The sequence below is a fragment of the Oncorhynchus keta genome, chromosome 19, assembly GCF_023373465.1.
Source record: "Oncorhynchus keta strain PuntledgeMale-10-30-2019 chromosome 19, Oket_V2, whole genome shotgun sequence".
Classification (NCBI taxonomy): domain Eukaryota; kingdom Metazoa; phylum Chordata; class Actinopteri; order Salmoniformes; family Salmonidae; genus Oncorhynchus; species Oncorhynchus keta.
The window spans coordinates 37,290,778-37,314,041 of record NC_068439.1 but is presented as its reverse complement, the minus strand read 5'-3'; the positions used below and the strand labels follow the sequence as shown (position 1 = coordinate 37,314,041).

The following is a 23,264-nucleotide window of genomic DNA, read 5'->3' as shown; positions in this document are numbered from 1 at the left end:
TAAATATTGGAAAGTTATTTTTTGCCATCACAAACATGGATCAGGTTGCTCCATTTCCCTAAAACCGCTGAGTGAGTTAACGTCGGAGAGGCATGGGTGTGTGTGTGTGTGTGTGTGTGTGTCCGTTATATCAAAACACATGTCAAAACCCCGGAACCACATCACATATGGAGTATAATAAAAACATCACGCAGCAGTTATGCCACATGGTATCAGAATTCAAGTGTGCCGTATTTACACTGTGGTGGTTGTGATTACCGCTGGAGGGGATTTAAGGGAAAACACTTGGTATGAAGCGGATAAAACACAGATGCAATCCTCGCTGCACTACATAAACCCGATGGGGATGGATTCGTGTTTTAGCATTTAGCCCTCGCCATTACCAGTCAGTCGGTGTAGCGGTTTCCATTACAAAATGGCGCTACTATGGGTTAAGCTCTCAGGTCTGCATTAGCGTAGTCTTTGAAACGTTTGTAATTGGACAGATGCATACAAATGAAATAAAAAAATCTCTGTAAATAACACGAGGACTTTATGGAAATGCTTCCAAACGACGGACGCGCACAACGTATTCAGCTATGCTCAAACTGCTAACAATGTTGATGTCTCGGATCACTCTGTGCCAGTGATAGTCGCTGATGGATTTTTAACCAGACTAGAGACAGAGTACTGACCAGAGCCCATGTCGATGAAGGGGTAGTTGACCAGCACCAGCTTGTTGAAGTTGAACTTGTAGGTGAACCTCTTCCCTTTGGTCTTGTGGAGGATTCTCTTGTTGTAGTAATATCTGTGGGGGGGGTTGCATGGTTACTAACCCTTTGTTCAATTTACATGTTTAAATAAGGATTAAATACATTCAATTACATACTTTCCAGCATTACTGAGTGCAATACACAGGAAACCCCCCAAAAACGTGCAGTATCCATCACTGTGTAGTTGTTTATCTAAGGGTCTCATTATGTGCCGTAACCAACCATGCCTCAATATGAAACGTAATGAGTAGACAGTGTAGTATACTACGCCTCTCTTGCAAGATGCGTTTTACCTCAATGAGACAAACATTTACAAACGACGGTTAAATAAACACACTGGGAAACTGATTCAGGTCTTGAAGAACTCCTGTTGCACTGAGTGGGAGGAAGTCCTCAGAGACTGAGTGCACTACAGTGGCTGCTGAACCAAAAGGCAGCTAGTTCTAGCCTTTTCATTGCCGATCCTCTCACTCAGTGTCCGCACTGACTCGATGAATGAAGGGCCTCCTCCCGATTGCTGCGACTCCAAAATTATGACTAGAGTGGGCTCCCACCTACACACATGCTAAATGGCAGTGATAGTGGAGGGCTGCCTGGTGCTTGCTTTGATATAGACGATGTGAAGTGGAGACGGGAGGTTTGGACTGGAACATAATGTTCACAGGCGCAGAAAGAGAGGACTCGAACACGTGGGGGGGGCAGGAAGTACCACACGAGCGCCAACACAAGCACACACTCTGGAGTTGACAGAGACAGACAGAGAGACAGAGAGACAGAGAGAGCTAGGCGAAACATGCGGGGACACACAAGCTCACACATGGGCTGCGGTGCTTTGAAGAACATTTGAACTCACTTCAAACAAAGCACAAAGGGCTAACGTTACTACTGCCTGAATGCCACAGCTTTAAAGCACCACATTTTGAACACAAACGGAGCTCGTCGTCCCCGAATCAAAGCCTGAACCCTAATGAGGAAAGAACATTGCAGTCTTTCAATTACTTCAGAATGGAAAACTACTTTCATTGAAGAGTTTTACGACGGAACAATAGTACCAGAGGTTAGGGTCCGCCCGGTCGAGGAGACTAGTTTACTATAGAAACAAACCCACAAGGCGCAGATGGGATGGAGGAGGACTGGCAGAGAAAGCAGCAGTGACGAGCCGTTGGTAGGATGAGCACTAGCTGACCCACACCAACCTACGACTTGAAGGTGATGCTGACAAGCTGGTATGTGTCCAGCGCTGGCTGCTAAGTGTGTGTGTGTGTGTGTGTGATAGCCAGAGATGTGTGAAATTGAGTGAGGGAGTGAGTACAGAGGACTAAATAAAAGCTCTCCTCTTCCCACGTGCTCTGCAGGTGTGTGGGTTTCTAAAAAGACAAACGTCATCTAAATGAGCGGTCACATTAAAACGAGGGACCTTGACGGACGTCGGAGATCAACAAGTCGCGATGAGCCGCGCTCCCGCTTGCTCCTGCGCTCTCCTCCCACTCTCATTGAAAGAGTAACGAGGAGGGAGCCACTCCAGAGCTCTCGTTATTCCGGCCCAACTTAAATCAGCTAAAAGCGGTCTTCAAATGGAGAGAGATGAGTTGGGTGTGTTAGAGCAGAAGCAGAAGTTTAAGCACACTGCAGCCCTGAATACAGATTTACCCCACTCCTGGTCTAAGAACAAAATACCACTCAACCTGTATTTACACAGGTTTCTCACACTGAAATAAAAACCTATTTTGCAAGAGAGATTTGTTCACTTCCTTCCATCCTACAATACCCAGAACCCCTACGTCGTAGTGACAGTTGTTCCCGTTTCTTACCGAAGCGCCCTGCTCAGCTTGTCGTAGTTCATCTGAGGTTTGCACTTGCGGGCGCCCCACAGTCGGGCCACCTCTTCGGGGTCCTTGATGACAAACTCTCCGTAGTCGCCCTGCCAGGCGATGACTTCATGGTACTCCTCCTTCCGCAGCAGCTCCAGGATGAAGCACCACAGCTGGATCTGTCGCGAGCCGGGGCTCGACTCGGGCTTGTAGGCCCAGTCGGGGAAGGCGAACCCTGTTGACGGGGAGAAGGAGACAAGGGGTTAGATGGAGGCGTAGTGCTCATATGCTGGGGGTGGTGGAACATGGGGCTGAGAACAGCAGAGGCAACAGGGAAAAGGCGGGTGGAGAGTCGACAAAGGGTTGACTCTCCATGTGGCGGGTCACAAGAAAATTACTGACTAAGTCACTTTGGATGAAAGGGTCTTACAGAGCTGTGCTGGGATCAGTGTATAAAAGCAAAGGAGTGTTGGTTTTTGGGGTAAACTTGTTTTGAGTTTGAAATCAAAGCTGTACAGGGATTGGACCTGGCGCTTTCATATCAGTTTCATGTTCGTCGTATATCAGCCTTGAGTACGAAGACAAAATAAAAGATAGAACGAGCATTAGACACAGAACATGTGAGAGCAGTGAGAGTGAATGTGTTTTAGCGAGGTAGGTTGTCCTTAAAGACGCAACACCCCTTCAACGCAAGGCCAGGCAGACTAGCAGAGACACCACACACACACACACACACAGACACCTCCTTAGGACTAAATGTGCTCTAGCAACCAGGCCGAGAAAATCTCTCATAGAAACATATGGGCACAATACAACACATAAAACGCCCTACGGAGTGCATACCAGACATATTTATGTTGTCATAGGAAAACATTAGGACATATCTAAAACACTAGAGTAAACGCATCGATAAAAACACACAAGAACACAGTCCGCAATGCAGACACTGTCCCATTGAACCACCTGTTGGGCCAAAGTCCACATTTGTAACTTTACATCTTCATTCCAGTTCAAATGCTGCTGCACCAGAATGACTGATGCCCATTGTCACTAAACCTCTTTGTAAGCCGACACGTTGAAATCATGAAGGTAGAATCGATTTTGCAAGTCACCCAGTTAAAAGCCTATGACACGCGACTCATTCCGAGCAATCGAATAGGCTAAACCATTGAACTACTTCAATCGTCTCGTCTGAAATGACTAAACGATGAATGGTTTCTGATGGCCATCCGGTGTGTCGCAGCCCATAAAGCATACGCATATCATTCCCACATCGTAGACGATAAGGGCCCAGATCAATGGCGCCACTTCAGCATCTGTACCAGTTGGGCAGATGCTGGCAAGCTGGTGCCAACGCACATGTAAAGTCCAGCAGGAACAGAGAACATGAAAGCAAGTGAGCAAATTGAACAAACACACATGTACAGAAAAGGTAAAAGTGGGCGCAGAGTGCTCACACACACGAACAGCAGCAATGCCCACTGAGCGTGCGTCAGTGCTGACTCATGGCCTGTTCTTGTTTGTCATTCAGCTTTCACATGGAGTACGCCTTTCCCCTCCGCGCTGCCATCCCTTTCTTTTCTTCGCTCCCTCTGACACCATCACCTAGCAACAGGGTATTTTAGCTCTATAAATAAACACACCGAACAAAAAAAACTGTAATTCAATTAAAAGGTTCCTAATTTTTTCCCCAGAAAGTAGGTGGGGGGGGGGGTGAGAGAGAAATTGGGCGAGAGGGGCCAGGGAAGAGGCGTCAAAGGATAAAAAAAAAAGAGAACATCTTGTCATCTGTGGTTTCACTGATGAAAGTTCACTGTTCCGCTGTCCATTAGCCGGCTGCCTTGGGAAAACGACACAGACATCCACCGGTGTCCGTCACATACAACAAATCTCCAACACTCACAATGCTGCTCCTATCTAGACAGAGGAGTGAAGAAAAAAAAGAGAAAACAAAACACACAGCTATTACAAGCCTGTTTTCTGCTCTGTTGCGCTAACTACAAGTGGTCCTGGTGGGACTGCTGCTGGTCCTGCGGGTGACAGTAACTATGATAGGAATAACACACAGATAAACACGCTCATAGCTCGGCACCATAATAACACACGCGTGTGGTGTGCTGATACCTGGGACGACAGTCAGTCAGTCAGCCATAATGACCCAACGAACATCAAGCGTGTGAGGTCAGTAAGAAGGCACAGTTAGTTGTCCAACCATTCTCCCTGGGTCTTTAAGGGAAAGAACGGAAGGAGTAGTGACAGAAAGTGTATTTTTAGGACAACCACAAGAGAGCCTATTATTCGGGGAACCTGAATTTCCCTTCCAGCAGAACACACAGGATCTTCACACGAGAACCATTTTCATACAAGGCTTTCAATACAGCTATTTTTATTTAAAAAACGTCCCTCTGATGTCATGTGTTTATAATAGTAGCTTTAATAACAGGTGTGCATTGTACGCCAACTGCTCTGAGACCAGGGGCTCCGTCTCTTTCTCACCCTGTTCCCGCCATCAATTCCCCCTTTTCCCTCCCTTCCTCCTATTCTTTCCTGGCTCTATATTTAACTTCAGGAAAAAGGTTGGCTGGCCTCCGTTTGCTAGTGATGGCTGTCTGGCCACAGAGATGGGTAGGTGAGGGCACGGGGGCGAATGGACTTGTTCTCCATGTGAGTAGAGCGTAGTCACTGGACTACACTCCATTGGCTTTCAACAGGGACATGCCATGGTGCACTGTTATTGCGAGAGGGCGAACACTGTCAAAAAAACAAGCACAAAAGATGCTTGATGCTAAAAAGTGGATGCTAACATTGACTCATGCTCGCATAAGGGCTAATAGTTCCCGATCCTAAAGACATGGCCATCAACACCAACTCGTGATTTTATTTAACTAGGCAGGTCAGTCAAGAACAAATTCTTATTTACAATGACGGCCTGCCCCCGGCCAAACCCTAACCCAGACGACACCGGGCCAATTGTGCGCTGCCCTATGGGACTCCCAATCGCGGCCGGTTGTGATACAGCCTAGAATCGAACCAGGGTCTGTAGTGACGCCTTAGATGCAGTGCCTTAGACCACTGTGCCACTCAGGAGCCCTAAAGCCAGATAGGTCCAAGTATTAAAAGTGAGAGAAGGGGGTGGCTTAATAAAAACAGGAATGAGACAGAAGAAAAGCAAATTAACATGTAGGAGGGGGGGGTATAAGGAGATGAGAAGAGTAAAGAAACTCTTGATATGCGATCGTCATCTTCACGTCAACAATCGTCAATGTCGAAGCCGCAGAGATGAACGCGAGTTAGAATGCAACGGTGGTCGGACCGATGTGGGGCCGGACTGCGACGGTGTAATGGATCCCGAGATGCGCCGGGGCCAACTGTGCCCAGACAGAAACCAGACGCGTCTCGGGGAGTTCCGTGCAGTGCAAGCTGTGATTAAAATCAGCCCTAGATGGTTAGACAGAGTGCGTGTTTGCGTCAATTTCCCTGCTATGTGAGGACTGTCGAGTATGAGTGCAGGTCTCGCCTCATGCGGGGAGGACTCTGAGCCAGTGTTTAAGAGCACGCCTGTGCAGGCTCTGCTCAGTCTCCACCCTCAGCAATAGATCCCTGGGACAGACATCCTAAATACTAGTCTTGAAGACCTGAGGTTAGGAAATGGAGTTGTGTTGATCTCCATAATAACTTGATTTGTGCGTATATTATTAGCAACTAAAACAGCACTCATAATTCACTATAAAAGTATTTGGTAAAGCTCAACCAATTTGAAGATCTGAGTAGGAATTGTTTGACCAGGCTTGACCCTTAACACTAGAATCGCTAAAACAGTCATTTGGATTGCTCACGAATAAAATAAAATAAAGGGTTTTTAAAGTATAACTGCCATTTTTAAAGTCATGCCCCACTCTGTCCTTGACTTTTCCTAAAATAAGTCTATATGACACACCATTGTTTTTAGAATCTTAATATCACAAACATAATTGAAGGTAACCAGTTTTAGGAGGGAATGTCATTTTGTGAATGGTTTTCCCTTTGCCCTCCTTTACCCGACAGTAGGGCCTGCTCCTCTCCTCCAGAGAGTTGAAGATGCCTGCCCAGCTGATAATCACCCTGATAGTGGTCTAAAACCTGAACTACACCGAAAATTATTTCACAACAGATTAAATAAATGAAGTATGATGAATGAGAAAGGAGGAGAATGGGTGAGTTGATGAGCGAGGGGGAGCGAATGACACAATTATGTAATCACCAAATTGTGAATGAGCAGGGCGGGCCATTCTATTGAATCAGTCTACCTCAAAATGGTATGCACGTTATCAGTCCACCGAATCTAAGCCTTTTTAAAATCAGTCTACTCGGAGTACACAGTGAGAGCGTGAGTAATGTACAAATTGCAAGAAGACCAAGACAAATGGATGCAACATGCTGCGTTAGGGTTGCTACAAAATCTCAATGTAAACACTCAAGATGGTAGGAAAGAAATGAATCATGACACCTGATGATTTGTCTTCTTATTCTCCGCCTGAACCGACACCTCCGAGGCCTAAGCTCCAAAAAAAAAAAAAGCCAGAACGGTACACGTGCCCGCACCACCACCAAATGAAAACAGAGAGACAGGAGAGAGGAAGGGAGGGCACTGTTTGGATAGAACCTGCCGGTGACAATGCTATGGCCCAATTGACAGCACAACATTAATTGAGAGGGTCGGCATCTTACATCTTAAGGGGGAAAAAAACAAACATCCGTAAAGCGCTCACCAGCTTTTGTTGTTTATGTGACAACTGCCAACTGATGCCATTGTGTGAAGATGCTCCAATTGGCTGAAAAACATTGAAAAGTTCACTGTTGTGATAGACACATTCATTAGAAATGCCAGTATTGCTTTTGTGCGGATTTGCACGATTTACCGAGCACACTTGGCGCTTATCATGATGTTTAGGCTACTGAGGTAATCAGTTGACCAGGCGTCTTGGAGGTATGGAGCCTTTTTTTGTTATCGTAAATAAAATAAATAAAAACTGTTACCGCGTTCCAACACATATGCTTTCCGTTTCATAGTTGTAACAAAGGCATTCCAAGAATAAAATCGATTGAACACTGGGGGTGTCACCTGATGCCGAGCAGTTCTCGTGTTGAGGAAATGGTGGAATAGCAACACAAAAAGAACACAAGAGAGGTATTTGCACACGCTTAATCTAAGCCTCATCATCCCAACGATGAACCATGTGACTTCGTAGAGAGGAGAGCCAGTGACCTGGAGGTCCTGGAAGCGATCAGAGGGGACATGGAGGATTGTCGGCTGGGTAAGCATGGCTCAGTGCAGGCTTTTTCCTCCATGCTCTGGGCTTGTACTAAGAGGGTCATTTGCAAGACCAAATCAGGTCCGGCCCAAGTGAGAGGACGACCGTGTATTTATTGTCTAAATCCCCACTACCCCAGAGAATCAAATCAAATGTTATTTGTTAAATGCGCCGAACACAACAAGTGTAGTAGACTTTACCGTGAAATGCTTACTTACAAACCCCTTAACTCTTTGTTTCTTCTTAAAACTGCATTGTTGGTTGAGAAAATATTTTCTAAAACTAAAGTTAAATAAAAAAACTTTTACATTTTTTTAAGTAACAATAAAGAGGCTATATACAGGGTATCAAGTCAATGTGCAGTGGTACAGGTTAGTACAGGTTAGTCGAGGTAATATGTACATGTCAGTAGGGGTAAAGTGACTATGTATAGATAAACAGTGAGTAGCAACAGAGTTTAAAAAAAGGGGCAAATAGTCCAGTTGGCCATTTGATGAATTGTTCAGCAGTCTTATGGCTTGGAGGTAGAAGCTGTTCAGGAGCCATTTGGACATAGACTTGGTGCTCCGGCACAGCCTGACTAGGGTGGCTGGAGTCTGACGCTTTTAGGGCCTTCCCCTGACACGGCCAGTTATCAAGGTCCTGGATGGGCGGAAGCTTGGCCCCAGTAATGTACTGGGCCGTACGCACTACCCTCTGTAGCGCCTTGCGGTCAGATGCCGAGCAATTGCCATACCAGGCGGTGATGCTACCAGTCAAAATGCTCTCGATGATGCAGCTGTAGAACTGTTTGAGGATCTGAGGACCTATGACAAATCTTTTCAGTCTCATGAGGGGGAATAGGTATTGTCGTGCCCTCTTCACGACTGTCTTGGTGTGTTTGGACTGTGATAGTTTGTTGGCGATGTGGACACCAAGGAAGCTCTCGACCTGCTCCACTACAGCCCCATCGATGTGAATGGGGGCGTGCTCAGCCCTTCTTTTCCTGTAGTCCACAATTAGCTCCTTTGTCTTGATCATGTTAAGGGAGAGGTTGTTGTCCTGGCACCACACTGCCAGGTCTCTGACATCCTCCCTATAGGCAGTCTCGTTGTCGGTGATCAGGCCTACCACCTACCACAGACACTGTGGGGCATGCTGTTGAAAGAAGTCGGCTCTGATTGGCTTTTTCTCATAGACAAGCATCCTGGCTGTGACATGGAAATGGGCCAATCCAGAGGGCAGTGGTCTGAAGGTGGGTTCTGACTGGTCTGTCCAGATAGCCTCCCAGACGGGGTGGACCCAGATTGGCCTGTTTGCACAGTTGGCCCTTTCAGTCCCCTGTGGGTGACAAAGACGGAGACAGTCGTCTGGGCCCCAGGTTATTGGTGGTGGTACAGGGGCCTGGCAATCACACCATGGGGAGAAATGCAAGTGAGTTCCATTGTCTTAACTCATGTCAGTTTGTTATATCTTACCCCCTGCTCCTATGGTATTTGTTCTATTATTTGAGACACCATCTCCTGGCTGTGCTCAGATTCTTATTCCGTATCATTCCGCCAAGGAGTGAGATTCATGATATGGTGCACTAAAGTCGGCTTCTGAACTCAGGGGCATCAAGGCAGCACAGATTAGAGGTATGGCCTGTGCTCTGTTGGAGACAGAAGAGGCTTTGGCCTCTGTAGACCACAGCCGTGTCTGGCATCTTCTAAGCCAGATCGGTCTGTTCAAATCCTCGGACAGCGCACGCTACAAAACTTCACTCAGCGAGGTATGAAATCTCACGTCTGTGAGTTCGCAAAAACACAATAACTTTCTGGATGACGGGAGAGATTCTGGAAAAGTAAGAGCAAACAGAGCAGGAGAAAGTGTGGGGGGGTGACATGGAAGAGAAGGCCAAGAGCTAACATGGACACTGAGACATTCAGAAAGTCAGTGAGAAAGATCAAGACGTAGTAGGCCAAGACAGAGCAGGAGATCCAGGAAACGTTAAGGGTAAATAAAGTGGACCAGGGGGGCTACAGGCAGTGGACCGGGGGACTAGAAATGGGGATGGGGGAGTAAAAGTCAGAGAAACAGATAGATTGCCCCGTTTCGAACATTCTGTGTTGTGGTTAGGTCTCCAGACAGTCTTTACTTTCATTTTTGTTCAGACAGCGGCTGACGACAACTTGGTGGCTCCAGCTGTGGGATTAGCGCACAGTCGACACAAGGGCTCCCTCCCCTAACCGACGGCTGTCGCCACAGCCCAGAATAAAACACCAAACCAAAGGAGCGAGATGAATCAGTCAGGGCTGGCGCTGCCAATTCCTTCACTGACGGCTAATGCATCTTTCATCTTCCATCTTTCCATGGAGACCAAAGGTCTTCATAGTCATAAGTAATAGTAGTCATGGTGGCAGTACTCTACGTGCTTCCACTCAGAGACCTCTCGTAATCAATAACTAGCTTCAAATTGACTCGATACAAATACCTCAACAGATTAGGCTACATGGGAGCATTTTGCTGTAATTTCAGAGCCGTGTTCAATAGCAGGGCATCATTAATGATGTTTACACCAATCGGTTTTAGGTAGCCTGCATACAGGCTACTGGAATGTGTACAGTCCATATTTCAGCAGAAACTAACTCGACCTCACGACTGCCCGGCCGCCCAGTCTTTAGTCAGCTGTTCGTACAGACACACACACACATTTGTTTTATACATTTTTTTGATGGTTATTTATTTTGCGATAGTCTTCATCCGTATGCGCCGGTTACGCAGTTATACAGTAACTGTGCCGGCCCTGAATGTAGGCTGTGTGCGAATCAAACTTTAGGAAGGCTACATTGTTTATTTTAGTGGGACATGCAACACAGCTACGGCGGTAGGCCATCATTGTAAATAACAATTTGATCTTAACTGACTTGCCTAGCTAAATAGAAGGTTACATATTATTATATTCGTTTTGTTATCTACTTGAGTGTGATTGATGATCGGCTGTATGCAAAAACACTACCCCTGAAGGTGACAATTTGAATCATCTCAGTGTTCACATTTTCCTCATTCGGTTTAATCTAAGCCCTTCTGCATCAACACGGGATCCTTCACCGAGACTACATTTTGTGCATAAAAATAGAGGGAGCCAATGTGGCGTCGCCACAAAGATGGCAAACAGCATCAGCACTAGCGTGAGAATTGAGAAAGAGTGTGCTGCATTTGTCTGTGTGGGCAATACAACACATTCAGCCATTTAACTGCTATGTGGGGGATCCGGCCCGGTAATAAACCGCCATGTGAGTGTGTGTGTGTGTGTTCAGCAGAGCACAATACAAAACGCAGAGTAAATCTTCACTCCCCCTCTATATATAGTAAGTAGAGGCGGTCTGATAGAAGTAACATAATTGATCTTAAAATAAAAAAAAGGGGGCAGGGGGTGGCCTTGGTGACATTCTGGGGGTTCTCACTCGTCAGGTAAAAGAACAAATGTTCTGCTGAATTAACTCCGAGCTGTGGTCTCTGGCTGTAAAGTTACCAACTGGAGAGAAGACGGGGAGAAAACAAACATACCGAGGGAGTTTTAAACCTCCCCTGATAAGATGGAACCATTTGTAGACTAACGGGAAGAAGGGTAAGATTCCCTTCTGTTCTGTAGCAGCCCGTAAAATGACCACCCCTTCTGCTTTCTCCTTCCTCACACCTTACACGCTTTGATCTTGCTTCTGGTGAAGAATCGGGTGCAAGCTGTCAAGTTTGTGCGAAGTAGCGTGAGAAAGGATGGAGTCCACACTGCTGTGTTCTCACCAGTCCAGCCTTCACACAGGCTTGTGTTCAAGGAAACATGCTACAGAATCTCACTGAGAGTACACCACTAACACAAACATTAGTTTGAAGTAAAACACACCACCACACACACATGTGGAAAAGCCAAAGCCACAAGGATCCAGAGAGTTCTGACAGACACAGGCGAGACAAAACCTCAGGGTTCCCACCAAATCCAGGGCGTGAGCAGACAAGAAAGAAATACCCATGGTGCTTCCCTACGTCCACAAGCCACAAGAAAGAGCAACCAGCACTATTGACAGTTTGGGGGACAAAGATTGCCATGGGTGAATGATGTGATGGTGTTAATTGTGTCCAAATGCAGTCCTTTGACATTAAAACAAATAGTGTACTAGAAAAGGTGTTCTGTTAACTTATTTCGCAGTATTTTCACACCCGGATGAAATGCATGCCCAAATTCAACTGCCTGCTACTCATCCCCAGAAGATAAGATATGCATATTATTAGTAGATTTGGATAGAAAACACTCGGAAGTTTCTAAAAAACTGTTTGAATCATGTCTGTGAGTACAATAGAACTTATTTAGCAAGCGAAACCGAGGAAACTGAGGTCACTCTTTTCAATGGGTTTTCACTGGGAATCCAGATTTCTTAAGGGACCTTCTTGCAGTTCCTATCACTTCCACTGGATGTCAACAGTCTTTAGAAATTGGTTGAGGTTATTCCTTTGTGAAATGAAGAAGTGCGGCCATCTTGAAAGAGGGCCATCTTGAACGAGGGTCACTTGAAGTGTACTGTTAGAGGCACGTGACCAGAAAGCATGCTTCAGTTTGTTTTCTTCCTGTATTGAACACAGATCATCACATCTTCAATTTTATAGATTATTTACATTAAAAAAATACCTCAAGTTGAATTACAAAAGTAGTTTGCCAAAACATTTCAAAGTTTACAGGCAACTTTTGAGCTATTTTGTAGTCACATTGACCAAGTTGGAACCAGTGTTTTTCTGGATCAAATGTGCCAAATAAATTGACATTTTGGACGGAATTAATCGAACAAAATGACCATTTGTGATGTTTATGGGACATATTGGAGTGCCAACAAAAGAAGCTCATCAAAGGTAAGGCATGAATTAGATTTTTATTCTACGTTTTGTGTCGCGCCTGCAGGGTTGAAATATGGTTTCTCTTTGTTTACTATGGTGCTATCCTCAGATAATAGCATCGTTTGGGTTCACCCCAAAAATTATTTTTGAAATCTGACATGTTGGCTGGATTCACAACAAGTGTAGCTTTAATTTGCTATCGTGCATATGTGATTTAATGAAAGTTAGATTTTTATAGTAATTTTTTTGAATTTGGTGCTCTGCATTTTCCCTGGCTTTTGGCCAGGTGGGACACTAGCGTCCCACATATCCCAGAGAGGTTAAAGTGTATGGTATAGTACTTCACAACGTTAATCTTTCTCTGATTATGCCCGTTAGACTTAAACCTTTAACATTTTTAGTTAAAGACCAAAGGACTAGATTTGAAAGCAAAAAATATATATATTTAAAATAAAGTCTGTTCAGATTTCAAATGGGGGAGAAAAGCCCACCATAAGCCTAAGTATTCATGACATTCTAGAAAGAAATGCTCCCTCTCCCAGAGTAAAATGTACGCAAGTTGACTTAAAATTGATGGGTCACATCAAGCTTGGAGTTTGTGAATTTGTGTAGAAGGCGGAACCTCAAACACCTGACAGGATACACAGATCGAGAAGCCCTGACATGTTATCTGCTCAGCAGCCTGACTATTATTTGGTTCCACTTGGGCTACCCTGGCGTTTCATCTACACTGCAGGAGCCCTTTCAACCACGGAGCCGGGAGGGGGAGTAACCCTACTGTAGTAGTACACATACTCTACTGTAGTCAGTCAGTGGGTAATGGACTATGGTGTGTGCTTTTGTTTGACCTGCATTACCTGGGCTTGGTGTGTGTGAGCTATAACCAAAGCACAGTTCCAGGCAACAACAACAAAAATCTTCCTACGCGTCATCATCACGGGTCAGAATACAGAGTTCACTTGAGATGGTGCAGGTTGCCAATCAGACACTTGAAGTCTGACGACAGTCATAACCTGTTAATTAGGGGTTTTCCACAACCTTCATCTATTACTTGGCCAGCTAGGCCTAGCCAACATATTGGGGATATGCTATTAGCCTAGGCCTAATTCAATCCACTATGCTTACTAATTTGCTTTCCTGACAGTCATGTTTAAAAATGCAGACAGGAACCATGTTGAATATTCCCACTGACAAACATGAGCACCCTGTGCAGGCTAATTGCTCATGTATGGGTCCTTTGACTTCGCACACAGGAGAAGACAACAAAAAGTGCCCGGCTACAGCTGTGATGTCTTACATGGCGGGTTGACATAATGAGTAACACAAGTGGAAAATTGGAGCTAGCGGGCCAGACTCCACTCGCGCCCTACCAGGATGGGAGCAGTGTGACCCATTTAACTGGACTCCCAATGCAGTTGACATGGCACCTTTGCGCTGTTTCACCTGGGCCAGTCAGCCAGGAGCACGCAATGTTCCGAATTAAACAGACTTCAGTCTATGTGGATTCGGGAACCATGTAGACCTATATGACATTACATAATCTACAACATAAACATGTGCCTGAATAGCCTATTGATAGATATATATATATATTTATCACACTAACAATATTTCCTGGAATGTTGGCATAAGTTTACGTTACAATATTAACACAGAGTAGCATAATGTGACTCCCATATGGCATAATGACTAGGGCTGTCTACAACAAAAAGATATATTGTTCGACCAAGAGTCTGTTCTTTGAACCAACTGATTGGTAGAAATGTTAAAACGTGTATTTTTCCATATATAGACACATCCTATGTGTTCAAATCAAATCAACTATATGCACTGAGCTTGTCTGATGCTTTAAGCGAACTGTTTGATGAAATAATTAAAAAGACACAAATGACTAGAGGGAGTCTGACCACAATTGATTTGATTCTGCTGGGCCTGGCTCAGACTTGCTGCGCTGTGTAATTTTTAAAATGTATTTTAACAAGCACCCGTTGTCTCCCTCTCCTCCCTGCTGCAGCGACCACCACAGAACATCAGTGTGTATCGCACTGTCCGCGTTGCTGAAGCTGCAACATAATTACAGCCATTTCCGACTGAAAAGTTGTAAGGAAAAACATTTCTTTAGGAATAACATTCCCTATTCCCTCAACCCTTGCTCTCGTTACGTGACACATGTATGCATCGTATGCACATGACCAATAGGGCTGGACCTATGGCATATCATAATTACATTAATAAACGGGTAACCGTAAACACATGACAGCAAATTGGATGGAGAGGATGTAACAAACTCGAAAGTGGGGGAATGTTTACTGGTTGCTCAGGAGATAAAGGATACGTGGAATAAATGTGACTAGTTGTGGAAAATATGGAGATGAAGAAAGAGAAGGTAGGTAAGGAGCAAGCAGCTGCATGGATATTATGTGTACCAAACAGGTGCCGTTAGAGTACAATACTTTTCCTGGCTGTTTGGAACAGTAAAGTAAAGTAAACAACTCTAAATAAATAAGCTTATAAGAGCGTGGTAATGTTTATTTTTATACAGCATTTATTACAGCAAAGAGTAAAAACAGTCGCATATATTCATGTATGCAATTTCCAAAAATGGAATGGTTTAGGCCTATATGTTGTTGACGCAAATAATTCAAATGGTCACTATTTTATTTTAAAACTAAAATGCTTGGATTGCATTTCAAATCGTGAATGACTCCTATGCTGTGTGATGACATTAACAAATAAATGATTGATTGATACAGTAGCCTACATGCGTATTGAAATATGCACCCTAGTAAGTTCCGGTATTAAACAGAATTTGCTCAAGCCTACAGCTTAAATGGTGGTTATTCAAGGATACTATACCTACTAATGATAACGACATGACTTATTATAACGATGACCATAATAATAACAATAACGAGATCAAGGAAAAAGGAGGGTTATCATCATCGTCATTATTAAACATTTAAATTCTGACAATTTGGAACAGCGCAAATACGAAATAAATTATAAATAATACCAGAGAGGCTGGTCTAATGAAAAGAAAATGTTTTTTAAAAATAAAGTGTTAAGCCTTTATTACAGCATATTCATAGATTAAAAAGGGAAATGGGGATACCTGGTCAGTTATACAACCGAATGCATTCAACTGAAATGTGTATTCTGCATTTAACCCAACCACTGAGGGCTGCCTTAAATCGACATTCACGTTTTTGACACTGAGGAATAGTGGGTTAACTGCCTTGCTCAGGGGCAGAACGACAGATTATTTACCTTGTCAGCACTGGGATTTGATACAGCAACTTTTTCAGTTACATGTTGTGGTTGCCTGAGGCTTGGTGCTCATGGAATCAGTAGGCTACTAAACAAACACTCAAACAGAAGCAGAATCTGTATTATTTATGTAGATATGATTTATAAAGCCAGGCACATTTAAAAAGTTGGGTTATTGATTATAGGCCTAATTAAGTTGGAGTTTCTTCTCTCCTCATTTTTCTTAGACAACTATGTCCAGGGCTGTTTTCTCATCCGACCCCGCTGTTGCCTCTGCCGCGTTGTTATAATAATAATAATAAATGCCATTTAGCAGACGCTTTTATCCAAAGCGACTTACAGTCATGTGTGCATACATTCTACGTATGGGTGGTCCCGGGAATCGAACCCACTACCCTGGCGTTACAAGCGCCATGCTCTACCAACTGTGCTACAGAAGGACCAATTCTCAATACTAATATGCTGGCTAACTGTTCTAATATGCACATAGCAACATGGTCTAGGAAGAACTTCAGAACTCCAGACAGCGACCATTATCCAACGCCGGAGAAGGCGCATTTGTTATAAAATCATCTTATTTGTTGCACAATTGTTCTTACATAATATAACCATATAAAATTTCCATAGCAAATGTCTTCTTCGCCTGGATGGACTGTGCCACGGCCTCCACAATGGATTAGTCCAAACAGACAGGCACGAACCAGACAGGTGTTTTACACGCCAGGATTATTTTTTTTTTGCTGCTGCTCAGCTAAAGGACTCTTGGTCAACCGACAGCCTATCGACCAGTCGACTAAATGGGGTCAGCCCTAATAATGACACAGTTTTTAAGACAGCGGAGTTGGGACACAGATGTGGGAGAACAGTGGCTGAGCCTACAAGATGGATTCCCGAAATGTGACGCATTCAGGAACAATTTGAACCAATGAGTGGATTACAGAGGAGTGCAAGCCATGAAACTACTTAGGAACACTAAATCTGCCCTGGGGGATGTACAACTGCTCCTCCTGCAATCTTTCTTTTCAGAGGTAGTAAGAGATACCTGGAATCCTGCACAATAGAGGAACCTGGGTGGGGTGCTGACTGAAGGCCCAAGGCAAGAATAACATTTGGTGTATGAAAACAAAATCCACATTTTACCTCACCCTTTAGTTTCCCCAGTTCCCACATCTCATTAGTCACATTTTCCACATGTTGTGGTGTTACAATGTGGGATTAAAATGAATTAAAATAATTTTCTGTCAATGATCTACACAAAATACTCTGTAAAGGTGGAAGAAAGATTCTAACATTTGTAAAAAAGAATATGTATATATATTTTTTTAAACACAAAAAAAACACTAGCTAATATATCTTGATTAGATAGGTTTTCAACACCCTGAGTCAATACATGTTAGAGTCACCTTTGGCAACGATTACAGCTGCAAGTCTTTCTGGGTAAGTCTCTAATAACGTTCCAGACCTGCTAGACAACCATTTTCAGGTCTTGACATAGATATAAGTCAAAACTGTTAACTCAGCCACTCAGGAACATTCAATGTCTTCTTGGTAAGAACCTCCAGTGTACATTTGGCCTTGTGTTTTAAGTTGTCTGCCGAAAAGGTGAATTAATCTCCAAGTGTCTGGTGGAAAGCAGACAAACATATTTTCCTCTAGGATATTGCCTGTGCTTAGCTCCATTCAGTTATTTTTTTATCCTGAAAAACTCCTGAATGATTACATGCATACCCGTAACATGATGCAGCCACAAGTATGTGTGGTATTGGATTTGCCCGAAGCATAACACTTTGTATTCAGGATAAAAAGTTAACTGCTTTGCCACATTTTTTTGCAGTATTACGTTAGTGCCTTGTTGCAAACAGGATGCATGTTTTGGAATATTTTTATTCTGTGCAGGCTTCCTTTTCACTCTGTCAATTGTGTTGTGGGGTAACTACAATGTTGATGCATCCTCAGTTCTATCACCGCCATTAAACTCTAACCGTTTTAAAGTAACCATTGGCCTCATGGTGAAATCCCGGAGCGGTTTCCTTGCTCTCCGGCAACTGAGTTAGGAAGGACACCTGTATCTTTGTAGTGACTGTGTGTATTAATACACCATCCTAAGAGTAATTTATAACTTCACCATGCTCAAAGGGATATTCAATGTCTCCTTTTAAAAATGTTGACCCATCTACCAATAGGTTCCTTTCTTTGCGAGGCATTGGAAATTCTCCAGTCTTCGCGGTTGAATCAGTGTTTGAAAATTCCCTGCTCAACTGAGGGACCTTACAGATAATTGTGTGTGTGGGATACAGAGATGATGTAGTCAATCAAAAATCATGTTAAACACTATTATTGCACACAGAGTGAATCCATGCAACGTATGCGAGTTGTTACGCAAATGTTTTGTACTGAACTTATTTAGGCTTGCCATAACAAAAGGGGTTGAACACTTATTGACTCAAGACATTTCAGCTTTAATTAATTTGGAAAAACATAGACAGAACAAAAATATAAAACTGCTAAATGTTAGTCCCATGTTTCTGAAATAAATGATCCCAGAAGTGTTCTAGGCGCACAAAACTCTTCTCAGATTTTGCGCACAAATTTGATTACATACCTGTTAGTGAGCATTTCTCCTTTGCCAAGATAATCGATCCACCTGACAGGTGTGTCATGTCAAGAAGCCGATTAAAAAATAATGATCATTACACATGTGCACCTTGTGCTGGGGACAAATGACAACTCTAAAATGTGCATGTTTTGTCACAGGACACAATGCCAGATGTCTCAAGTTGAGGGAACATGCAATTGGCATGCTGACTGAAGGAATGTCCACCAGAGCTGTTGCCAGAGAATTTAATGTTAATTTCTCTACCAACTTTGTTTTAGAGAATTTGGCAGTACGTCCAACAGGCTTCACAATCGCAGACCATGTGTAACCACACCAGCCCAGGACCTCCACATCCAGCTTCTTCATCTGTGGGAGACCAGCCACATGGACAGCTGATGAAACTGTGGGTTTGCCCAACCAAATAATTGTTAATAAACTGTCAGAAACTCGTTGGCCTGACTAAAGTTCGGTGTTGTAGCGGACTTCAGTGAGCAATTGCTCACCATTGATAGCCACAAGCATGCTAGAGAAGTATGCTCTTCACAGATGAATCCTGGTTTCAACTGTGCCGGGCAGATGGCAGACAGAGTATGCTACCATGTGGGCGAGCGGTTTGCTGATGTCAACGTTATGAACAGAGTGCGCTATGGTGGCCGTAAGATCATGGTATGGGCCGGCATAAGCTACAGACAACGAACACAATTGCATTTTATCAATGGCAATTTGAATGCACAGAGATACTTTGATGAGATCCTGAGGCCCATTGTCGTGCCATTCATCTGTCGCCATCACCACATGCATGGTCCCATGTCGCAAGGATCTGTACACAATTCCTGGAAGCTGAAAATGTCTGTTCTTCCATGGCCTGCATACATGTCACCCATTGAGCATGTTTCGCCGTGTACGACAGCGTGTTCCAGTTCCCGCCAGTATCCAGCAACTTCGCACTGCCATTGAAGAGGAATGGGAAAACATTCCACAGGCAACAATCAGGTGCCTGATAAACTCTATGCGAAGGACATGTGTCTCGCTGCATGAGGCAAATGGTGGTCACACCAGAAACTGACTGGTTTTCTGATCCACAACCCTAGCTTTCTTTTCTTTTTTATAATAATAATATAATAATATATGCCATTTAGCTGACGCTTTTATCCAAAGCGACTTACAGTCATGTGTGCATACATTCTACGTATGGGTGGTCCCGGGAATCGAACCCACTACCCTGGCGTTACAAGCGCCATGCTCTACCAACTGAGCCACAGAAGGTAACTGATCAACAGATGCATACCTGCATTCCCAGTCATGTGAAATCCACTAATTCATTTATTTCAATTGACTGATTTCCTCATGTGAACTGTAAAATCTTAAATTGTTGCATGTTATTTGTGTTCGGTGTAATTACACTTTAACATTACGGGGTATTGTGTGTAGGCCAGTGGCAAAAGAAATCTCAATTGAATCCTTCAAATTCAGGTAGTAACAACAAAATGTGGAAAAAGTCAAGTGGTGTGAAAATACTTTAGCAAGGCACTGTATAGGCTGGTAAAAATAGCACCATGCTCTGAAATACAGTGAGTAAACCAAACTTTAGAAACACCTTCGTAATATTGCGTTGATACTCAGTGTGTAGTGTAATATATTTTTTTATTTATTATTTAACTAGGCAAGTCAGTTAAGAACAAATTCTTATTTACAATGACGGGCTAGGAACAGTGCCTTGTTCAGGGGCAGAAAGACAGATTTTTTACCTTATCAGCACGGGATTCAATCTAGCAACCTTGTGGTTACTGGCCCAACGCTCTAACCACTAGTCTACCTGCCACCCCTTTGCCGTGTGACATGATGCATGACACACCTATTTGTATTAAACTATAGAGAAGGCCTCGATCTTGCGAACTAGACCTACTCAGGGAGGCAGAAGGGTGTGATTGCGGCCCGCAATTCAGGGTGTTCCTGCATATATACTTCTATTGGCCCATTTGTAAACCACAAACAAACAAATTTGCAAATGACTGGGACTACAGTAGCTGTAAGATAAAGGTCCTAAAAAAGGCTTCTCTGTGACGTCACATGGTATAATGAATTTTTTTTTAAATCTTTGATTTTCAAAATCTGAAAAATGTCTATCTGGGTCAAGTCATTGGGAAACTCAGTGTTTAATGTTTTCAATTGAAACGTAGGAATGTTCACACATATGTAGACACTGGTTTTGTGCTGAAGATAATGAAAATGGGGCTGAAAAGCAGTGGCTAAATGTCAAATGCGTGTCCTACAATGCCCAACTAACATCCCTGGTTGCTAATGGATGAAAACAAAATATAGTTTGTCTATTTTCTTGGTCATCAACAGGTCAGTAGTGCCCGTTTGATAGCTAACGTTACCTTGCTTAACATGGGCTAATGTTACTCGCCAGGAATGTCCATTTTGGGCGAATTGGCTAGTTAGCTAAGTCAAGTGTGGAAGTTTGAAAGTTGGTTAGCTAACTGCCTCGACTAATAATAGCCATGTAAACTTCGCTATCAGAGACACCGATATAGTGAACCGTTCGCTAACAAATAGACAGTGGTGTGAGCAACGGATTTTCCGTAATTACTTCACAAACTTTCCCTGACAAGTTAGCTAGCTAGCTCTGCTTGGACTCGAGTGGGAAATTGCGGCAATTCTATTCTAACGTTAGTTAGCTAACTAGCCTAGTGCTATAGCTTGTATGGATTTAACGTCTCATTACATAAGAGTTCTCACCGAGTTATTAGTACGATAACCATGGGTCATTTATCACACAATGGTATATCATTACATGTGCATCATTTGCCATTACCAAATGTATCCAGGTGAGGTTGTGTTGTTACGTGAAACAATAACAAGTGCCAGTCGAGCGCCATAAAGTATCAAGCACTTTCCAGTGGACAACAGGGTCAGACATCCATTCGGACAATAGTTGGTCCGCGAACATTATCGTAACTTACCCGTATCCCCCGGGGTTTTCATGGTGACTCTGGTCAATTCAGACAGTTTCCCGTTTGGTTTCTAGCTCGCTTGGTATCCGACACCCAGACTTCGTTGTTCTTCTTGATATGTTGCAAAATTCCTCGTTAGCTTTAAAACTTTTCCGTTTCTAAGCTTAGCCTAAATCACTCTGCTCTAAACCCCTGGCCCCTACTGTTCCCTAGTTACTTTTGAGCTCCAAGTTGTATTTTTTTGTGTTCTTTTTCACAAATCGTTGAGACGAATGGTGTTCTCGCTTTGTATAAATCCAATCGTGAGCTCTGAATGGCGTTGAACTTTTATGTCCGTCGTGCTGATAGCGGGGGAATGCCTTGAAACACTCGGTTCTAATTATTTAGCTCATCAGTTTAACCGCGTTACAATGTTGCATGGTCGAATCTTCCACATCATCATTCCAGCAGTCAAAACAACGCAAGATAAAATCTCAATCTGAATAGTATGGAACCACGTTTTTTTTCTTTCTCTTTCTACAGACTTTTCATTTTCCACTCACTTCGTATTCTCTACCCCCCTTCCTCTCTAGGGGTGTCGTGTTTCGCTCTCCCTACCACACGGGGCCGCCCACGCGGACCTGGGAAGGAGCTACGCCTACTTGCCATCCGCCTGGTTGGCGTCACTACACGGTGCGACGTTGCTGTGGAGACCCGCCGCCGGTAAATTGGTGTATCCTGTTTTGCCGCGAGTATGTAACCGCGTCAAATCATAATCAGTGATTATTTTATAGTCTTCCCACTTACTGGTCAAGCAAACATATGGTTTCAAAGTGGTGCACCTGTAAAGCAGGATAGCATCAGAAACCACAAAATCAAAGTAAGCATCAACAAACTAAAAAAAAAAATATTAACGCTGTATCTGTGTCTCTCTGGGCCATGGCTCCTGGTGGACTTGCTATCAAGTGGGGCCATTTTTCAGCTTTCATTTAAACAACAATGGCTCACTGTGAACTTTAGCACCTTCGCACAAAGCAACTGTTTTGAATATGCAGAGATTGTTTCAACTGTTCTGCCTGCAGCTATGGAATCCTGACCTGTTCACCAGAGGTGCTACCTGTCCCAGACCTGCTGTTTTCAACTCTCTAGAGACAGCAGGAGTGATAGAGATACTCTTAATGATCAGCTATGAAAAGCCAACTGACATTTACTCCTGAGGTGCTGACTTGCTGCACCCTAGACAACTACAGTGATTATTATTATTTGACCATGCTGGTCATTTATGAACATTTCAACATCTTGGCCATGTTATGTTATAATCCCTGTGCCAGAAGAGGACTGGCCACCCCTCATAGCCTGGTTCCTCTCTAGGTTTCTTCCTAGGTTACGGCCTTTCTAGGGAGTTTTTCCTAGCCACTGTGCTTCTACACCTGCATTGCTTGCTGTTTGGGGTTTTAGGCTGGGTTTCTGTACAGCACTTTGAGATATATATATCTATATGCCATTTAGCAGACGCTTTTATTCAAAGCGACTTACAGTCATGTGTGCATACATTCTACGTATGGGTGGTCCCGGGAATCGAACCCACTACCCTGGCGTTACAAGCGCCATGCTCTACCAACTGAGCTACAGAAGGACCATATCAGCTGATGTACAAAGGGCTATATAAATACATTTGATTTGATTTGATTTTGTTGATTGTGCGCTTCACAAGTCCTTACTGTCAGCCCGAGCTATGAAAACACCATTTCCCTTGTATAACATAA

At 43.7% G+C, this 23,264-nt stretch overlaps 1 protein-coding gene across 2 annotated transcripts in view; it reads right to left on the bottom strand.

The window, feature by feature from the left end:
• Positions 1–23,264, bottom strand: part of LOC118398204 (ETS domain-containing transcription factor ERF-like) — a 28,894-nt gene that overhangs the window by 4,790 nt on the left and 840 nt on the right. The window contains exons 1-3 of one of the 2 annotated variants that reach the window (XM_035793306.2): positions 21,529–22,154; positions 2,564–2,798; positions 675–787 (exon numbers count right to left, since the gene is read on the bottom strand). In XM_035793306.2, coding sequence (XP_035649199.1) covers positions 675–787; positions 2,564–2,798; positions 21,529–21,550 — 370 coding nt within the window. In that variant the 5' untranslated portion in view covers positions 21,551–22,154. Of the gene's footprint in view, positions 1–674; positions 788–2,563; positions 2,799–21,528; positions 22,155–23,264 lie in introns of those variants that run through there. The other variant, XM_052470445.1, reaches the window with a different exon arrangement.